The 8330-nt window shown below is 39.6% G+C and overlaps 1 protein-coding gene across 1 annotated transcript in view; it reads right to left on the bottom strand.

The window, feature by feature from the left end:
- Positions 1-8330, bottom strand: part of SMEK2 (SMEK homolog 2, suppressor of mek1 (Dictyostelium)) — an 82943-nt gene that overhangs the window by 56592 nt on the left and 18021 nt on the right. Inside the window, exon 6 of the mRNA XM_011957452.1 lies at positions 5035-5658. Coding sequence (XP_011812842.1) covers positions 5035-5658 — 624 coding nt within the window. The remainder of the gene's footprint in view (positions 1-5034; positions 5659-8330) is intronic.

The raw sequence follows: 8330 nt of genomic DNA, 5'->3' as shown, positions 1-8330 counted from the left end.
ATATATTCAAAGAAGGAAAATGAATATATCAAAAACCTGCACGTTATGCACATGTACCCTAGAACCTAAAGTATCTCAAAAAAAAAAAAAAAAAAAAGAAACTACAAGTGGGTGTACTAGATAGCCAGATAGGTATCTGGAAACACCTACTACCTAGCCAAAAATTTCTACATGGAAATCTCAGAGTGAGACTTTAGGAAATAAGGGCTTAGAGGCCACTGCAGGGCCAGGTATGGTGGTTCACGCCTGTAATCCCAACACTTTTGAAGTCTCGGCACCAGGATTGCTTGAGGCCAGTTAAGAACAGTTTAGGCAACATAGCAAAACCCCCACCTCTACAAAAAATAAAACAGAGACCACCGGCCACAATCTTATTTCTTTCCTTTTCACACATAGTTGAAAATACAATTCATACCCAAAGGAAAAAAATGCATTATGTTAAAAAGACACTTGCACTTGTACGTTGATCGCAACACTATTCACGACAGCAAGTCATGGAACCCACCTAAGTGTTTACCAAAAGATGATTAGACAAACAAAATGGGGTGTATATATACACTGTGGAATACAAACGAAATGTTAAAAAAGAATGAAATCATGTCTTTTGTAGCAACGTGAATGGAGCTGGAGGCCATTATCCTAAGTGAACTCAGAGGCAGAAAATCATACAGTGCACGTTCTCACTTACAAGTGGGTACACATGGACATTAAGACTGAGACAACAGACACTGGGAACTCCAAAAAGGGGTAGGATGGGAGGGGAGTAAAGGTTTAAAAATTATCTACTGGGCACTGTGTTCAACATCTGAGTGATGGCTACACTAGAAGCCCAATTTCCACCATTACTCATGCAATACCCATGTAACAAATAAGCCTATGTACCTTCTGAATCTAAAAAAAAAAAAAAAAAAAAAAATTCAACATCTTTGCTGGCACATAAGAGATAATTAAGTAGTAAACCTTACGTAAATAACAGTTCACAGAATCTGGCTATTTCATGAAATGCAGCTCATGAAGCAGAAATGAATAAGTCTTCTTTTAGGAAAAGAAAAAGCTGCACTTGATTTACGTAATTATAGCCTTCACAAATAAACCTATTATAAAATACATAAAATGACATACAAAGGTTTACAAATATTTATAGTTTACATAATTTATTTTCTGAATATATAAAAGTATTTACAATTTACTATTATGAATTTGGAAACCCTTCTGAAGACAAGAACACTCATTTGAAAGCTACATTTGAGCTTCTGTTACTGGGTCCCCTTTTTATCAACTACAGATTGTGACTCTATTTCCAATATCCTAAGATTATTAAATGTTTTTCTGTCAACAAGTGAAACAGAACCCTGAATTGTATACTATGGTTTAAAAATAAACAGGTCCTATATAGTATAAAAAGAACCTGATGTGTACATCTAAACTTCCCCGCACTCATTATTGGGGAATAACAAAAAATTGGTAGGTGAATAAATGATATGAAAGAAAAGTAAATCCTACACAAAAAAATAAAGTAACAATAATAGGTGGCTATTGGTGGGAAATGTCACAAAATGAAGTCTATTAGCTGGCACTAAGTCAGAGATAGAATCTCAATTATTTGTATCAGGACCCTTTTAAACTCTTTTTTTTTTTTTTTTTTTTTCAGATAGTCTCACTCTGTCACCCTGGCTGGAGTACAGTGGCACAATCTCAGCTCACTGCAACCTCCGCCTCCTGGGTTCAAGCAATTCTCCCACTTCAACCTCCTGAGTAGCTGGGATTACAGGCACGTGCCACCATGCCTGGCTAATTTTTGCATTTTTAGTAGAGATGGAGTTTCGCCATGTTGGTCAGGCTGGTCCCAAACTCCTGACCACAAGTGATCCTCCTGCCTTGACCTTCCAAAGTGCTGGGATTACAGGCGTGAGCCACCACACCCGGCCTAAACTCTTAAGAATTATGCAGAGGCCGGGTACAGTGGCTCACACCTATCTCAGCACTTTGGGAGGGTGAGGAGGATCACTTGAGGCCAGGAGTTTGAGACCAGCCTGGGCAATACAGTCAGATCTATATATAATATATGTCTATATATATAATATATGATCTATATATATATATGTCTCTATATAAAAAATAAAATGAATTTTAAAAAATTATGGAGGACCCTGAAGAGCTTTTATCATGCAAGTTATGTTCATCAATATTTACCATAATTACAATTAAAACGAAGACTTGTGAAAATATTTATGAATTCAGTTTTTAAAATAAGTTATTTTATGTTTATGTAAATGTTTTAAGAGAAACAGCTATATGATCCAAAATTTTAAACTTTTAGTAAAAAGAGTAGCCCCTTTTACATTTTTGCAAATCTCAACATCTGGCTTAACAGAAGACAACTAGATACTCACTTATCTTTTTTGTCATTCAATTTGTTGCAGTATGTTCTTTAGGCAAAAGTACAAAAAACAAAAAACAAAACAAAAAAAAAACCACAGCCTCATGCTGACATCAAACTAGAAAAAGGAAAACCTCATAAATACCTCTAAGAGGGTCTCAGGGACTTCCAGAGGTCCACAAACCACACTCTGAGATCCATAACAGTAAGTATATAGTAGGTGCTCAATAAACTTAGTGATTGATGTGGAAATAACAAAAGCAGTTATGCAGAAAGCTTAGTATAGTCTACCGTTACAAGTACTTTAAAAGCATGCTTTTTATACTGTTAGGGTGTAAAGGATTAACATGATAAATATAGCATAAAGCTCCTATTTCACAACTCAGTGAGACAGAATAAAATCACATTCTTATAGCAAATAGCCACATACTCATATACACCCCAATAATAACAGTTTCTCTCAAAATGGAAGAAAAGATACTTTTATCCCTTTCCCCAATTAGAAAAAAAAAGTGCAGCTTGCTGCCAGCACTCATTTCATTTTACATAAACACGCTCTTTGAGGCTGAAGCAAATCTGATTTTCAATGTGAAAATAAAATATAAAGACTGTTCCTGGAGTTACTTCTAAACAGAACTAACATCAGAATTGTTTGAATCATCAGAATCGTCTATTTAAAAAAAAACAGATTCATCAAATGAATCTTTGGCCAACAAATGTTTGAGAACGACATTAACATCATGTGCAGGAATGCTATGTTTTCTAGGATTAATATACCACAGCAATACGAAAATAATAATAAAAGCTAGGTATTTTGTGGCAAAGCTGTCTCAGGGTAAACGCTGCAGCCAAGCATTATTGGCGAGTATTCGCAGGACAGACAGGAAAAAGGTTAAATATAGCTGCATCACCCAGGTGTGGTGGCGCACACCTGTAATCCCAGCACTTTGGGAGGCCAAGGAGGGTGGATCACCTGAGGTCAGGAGTTTGAGACCAGCCTGGCCAACATGGTGAAACCCTGTTTCTACTAAAAACACAAAAAAATTAGTCGAGTGTGGTGGCACACACCTGTAATCCCAGCTACTGGGGAGGCTGAGGCAGGAGAATCGCTTGAACCCAGAAGATGGAGGCTGCAATGAGCCAAAATCACACCACTGCACTCCAGATTGGGCAACAAGAGTGAAACTCCATCTCAAAATAATAACAATAATAATAATAAATAGCTGCATCATTGATATATATAATAAGCAAATTCAGAAAGAGTAGAATAGTGATTACCAAGAGCTGGAAAGAGGGAATATGGGTAGTTACTGTTCAATGGGTTCAGAGTTTCTGTTTGGGATGATGAAAAAGTTCTGGAAATGGATGGTGATGACTGTTGCATAACACTGCGAATATACTTAATGTCAATGAATTGTACACTTAAAAATTGTTAAAACTGGCTGGGCGCAGTGGCTCACACCTGTAATCCCAGCACTTACTGAGGGCAAGGTGGGTGGATCACCTCAGGTCGGGAATTCGAGACCAGCCTGATCAACATGGAGAAACCCCCCTCTACTAAAAATACAAAAAATTGGGCTGGACACGGTGGCTCACGCCTGTAATCCCAGCACTCTGGGAGGCCAAGGCAGGTGGATCACAAGGTCAGGCGATTGAGACCATCCTGGCTAATACGGTGAAACCCCGTCTCCACTAAAAACACAAAAAATTAGCCTGGCACGGTGGCAGGCGCCTGCAGTCCTAGCTACTCAGGAAGCTGAGGCAGGAGAATGCTCTGAACCCCGGAGGCAGAGCTTGCAGTGAGCCAAGATCACGCCACTGCACTCCAGCCTGGGCTACAGAGCGAGACTCCATCTCAAAAAAAAACAACAAAACAACAACAACAAAAATTAGCTGGGCGTGCTGGCGCATGCCCGTAATCCCAGCTACTCAGGAGGTTGAGACAGGAGAATCACTTCTCTCTGTCAAGAGGCGGAGGTTGTAGTGAGCAGAGATCATGCCATTGCACTCCACCTTGGGTAACAAGAGCAAAACTCCATCTCAAAAAATAAATAAATAAATTGTTAAAACGGTGAATTTTATGTTATGTATATTCTACCTCCATTTTAGAAACACAAATACTAAATTTTATAAAAAGTTGAAACACAGACCACTTAAAAATATAAAAGGCTGGGCCAGGCACGGTGGCTCATGCCTATAATCCCAGCACTTTGGGAGGCTGAGGCAGGTGGATTGCTGAGCTCAGGAGTTCGACACCAGCCTGGGCAACACAGTGAAATCCCTTCTCTACTAAAAATACAAAAAATCAGCTGGGCATAGTGGCGCACACCTGTAGTCCCAACTAATTGGGAGGCTGAGGAAGAAGCATTGTTTGAACCCGGGAGGCGCAGGTTGCAGTGAGCCAAGATTGTGCCACTGCATTCCAGCCTGGGTGACAGAATGAGACTCCAGTTCAAAAAAACAAACAAATAAAAGGTTGCACTAAAACCACAAGATATAAAGTCCTAATTTATTTTGTTTACTTTAAATGTACTTAATAATGCACTTAAACAAAATAAATCTTTCAAAAAATAGAGGGTAAAAACACCAGCTTGAACTATTAAGGGAACTAAGTATCTGAAAAACGGAATTGTGAAGAATATCTTTTTACTTACCTGCAACATGCTGACTATCTCAACTTTGTTGAAGAAAATAAAAGACGTAAGAGTAGAAAGAAAATTCTCTTCAAAAACAGATGGTGTGGGCAAAATGATGTCCTGAATGTACTGTACCCTGTAAGTCTGATGTATTTTTTGCCTTAGTTCAGAGTCTGTTATTGGTATAACTTCCTTAAACTTTGCAGTTTTGGTCAAGAATTCTCTATGTCTTTTTGGCTGAGCCAAAGCAGGGTCATATTCAAGGCATCCCACGACATCCATGATACACTCATCAGAAAACATTACCTCAAAAAGAGTTGCCTTATTTAGGAATAAGATTCCCCTAATAATTTCATACAAATGGTGTAAGCCTTCAGTGTTTTCTAGGTTCTCACAAGCTTGGAATAGCTGCAGTAGTTTTTTAATATAGCCTTCATTTTCCAAGGCGAGAGCCAGCTTTTCCCTACGGATAGGCGAGGCGAGCACTGAGGTAACTAAGTCAGCAATCTCTTCAAGTTTATTGAGTTCACATGTGGGCAGGTCAATCAGATGACTAGTTTCAGGCATTTCTTCAAATCGTTCTTCTTCAGATTCATCAATGAGGTCCTGTGTGACTTCCACTGATGGGTCTTTACCTTGAACCTAAAAATATCCAAGTATACAGCTAATTACCTTAAAATACAAAAGAATTCAAAATTTTGGAAATCAAATCCCTGACCATTGAATTTAAGTAAAATATCTTGCAAAGAATAAATATTAGTAATACTCACTACTAATTTATTATTATTTTTAATAGAAACAGGATCTAGCTCTGTTGCCTAGGCTGGGGTACAGTGGTGCAATCACAGCTCACTGTGACACTAAACTCCTGGGCTCGAGTGATCCTCCTGCCTCAGCCTCCCAAGTGGCTGAGACTACAGGCATGTGCCACCACACCTAGCTAACATTTTTACTTTTTGTGGAGACAGTGTCTCACTATGTTGCCCAGGCTGGTTTTGAACCCCTGACCTCAAGTGACCCGCCTGCCTCAGCCACCTGAAGTGCTGGGATTACAGGCGTAAGCCACTGTGCCTGGCCTAGTCTTCACTTTCAATTAGTAGTGACTAGCTAGGCACGGTGGCTCATGCCTGTAATCTCAGCACTTTAGGTGGCTGAGGCAGGCGGGTCACTTGAGGTCAGGGGTTCAAAACCAGCCTGGGCAACCTGGTGAAACCCCGTCTCTACTAAAAATACAAAAATTAGCAAGGTGTGGTGGCATATGCCTGTAATCTCAGCTACTCAGGTGGCTGAGGCAGGAGAATCACTTGAACCTGGAAGGTGGAGGCTGCAGTGAGCTAAGATTGAACCACTGCAGTCCAGCCTGGGAAACAGAGCAAGACTCTGTCTCAAAAAATAAAATAAAATAAAATGAATTCTCTTCCAGCTTGGTCCCTGAATGACTCACATGAGCAGGGCCCCTTCCCCTATTGGTCAGACAGCATTAAGGAGAAATCAACTTTTGTTGTGACAAGCCATTGAAATTTTAGGATTGTATTGCTACAACACAATCTGATCATAACATCTCAAAGACAGCCATGAACTCTGCTGTATGGATTCACAATAAATCTACACTATAGATAGGGTTTTTCAATAAAAATTCTCTATTCCATAATCCTATCGTCATCCCTTACAGCCGCTGCTTTAAATTTTTTTTTCACTTTCCAACTTCTCAAACATTACCTTCACCTTTAAGTCGCAGAAGATAAGAGGTTTCCTTTGAATAAAAAGTCCATCAGTACTCAACTTCCTCTAACATTTCTCCATCTCATAACTCACCTTCACACATTTCCTTCATTCACTTCAAAGAAAATGTCCATACCATTTCCTAAGGTTAACATTTCCATATGTACTTCTAAATTTATGCTTTCTCAAAGCTAAACATATAAAAATTATCTTTGCTCTTGTTTTTATAATTTATGTCTCTACAATGGTTCTTTCTATTTCATCATTCTCCATTCCCCTTAAGACACACTGAACCATCTGAACCATCAGACTGTTTCAGGGAAGCTTTTTTGTTCTATTTTCTCATTATAAGGGGTTAAGCTTGGGCGTGGTGGCTCACTCCTGTAATCCCAGCACTTTGTGAGGCCAAGGCAGGCAGATTACCTGAGGTTGGGAGTTCAAGACCAGCCTGACCAACATGGAGAAACCCCGTCTCTACTAAAACTACAAAATTAGCTGAGCATGGTGGTGCATGCCCGTAATCCCAGCTACTCAAGAGGCTGAGGCAGGAGAATGGCATGAACCTGGGAGGCGGAGCTTGCAGTGAGCTGAGATCCGGCCACTGCACTCCAGACCCAGCGACAGAGCAAGACTCCATCTCAAAAAAAAAAAAAAAAAAAGAAATAATTAAGTAATATGGCGCTTACTGAAACTGAAACTGTTCTTTCAAAGATCAGCAATGACTTCCCAGAACTGAAAAAGTAAAACATGACATATGATTCTGTGAAGTATCATGCAGTAGTTAGGAGCAAAAAACTAAATACATATTCAGCAACATGCACAGATTTTAAGAAGTAGAGTACTGAGTGGTATAGTAAAGAGTTAACTTTGCTGGACCATCCTTCCATCTAATATCCCTTCCAAAGGTGGAAAAGTCTGAATAAAAATCAATGACAAAGAATAAACATAAAATTTTAAAAAATAATGACAAATGGAAAGGAGAAACAGTAAAAGATGAAAAAAAAAATGAAACAATGAGTAACGTAATGTAAGAAGGAAAATTCAGTATTAACATTGGTGCCTAAGCTGGGCGCTGTGGCTCATGCCTGTAATCTCAGTACTTTGGGAGGCTGAGGCAGGCAGATCACGAGCTCAGGAGTTCAAGACCAGCCTGTGCAACATGATGAAACCTCGTCTCTACAAAAAACACAAAAATTAGCCAGGCATGGTGGTGCACACCTGTAGTCCCAGCTATTAGCAGGCTGAAGTAGGAGAATCCCTTGAGCCCAGGAGGCAGAGGTTGCAGTGAGCTGAGATCACACCACTGCATTCTAGCCTGGGGACAGCCAGACCATGTCTCCAAAAAAAAAAAAAAAAAAGGCAGTGATGCCTCAAGAAGGCTGAAGGCCAAGAGATGACATTGTCTCTTAGCTCAGTTATAACAGATGCCTGGAAGGGTGAAGCAATAGGTTTGCCAAGACCACCCCTCCTCCTCTTGAAAACTGACTAGGTTAAATGGGAGCCTGTAAGCTTCTAAGAATGATACTGCTCTGGGAGACATTTTGCCATACAATATGATGATGAACCAGACCAACTGTTTTTTTTTTTTTTTT

Source organism: Colobus angolensis, unplaced genomic scaffold (assembly GCF_000951035.1).
Source record: "Colobus angolensis palliatus isolate OR3802 unplaced genomic scaffold, Cang.pa_1.0 Scaffold442, whole genome shotgun sequence".
NCBI lineage: Eukaryota > Metazoa > Chordata > Mammalia > Primates > Cercopithecidae > Colobus > Colobus angolensis.
This window is presented reverse-complemented; position numbering and strand designations above follow the sequence as displayed.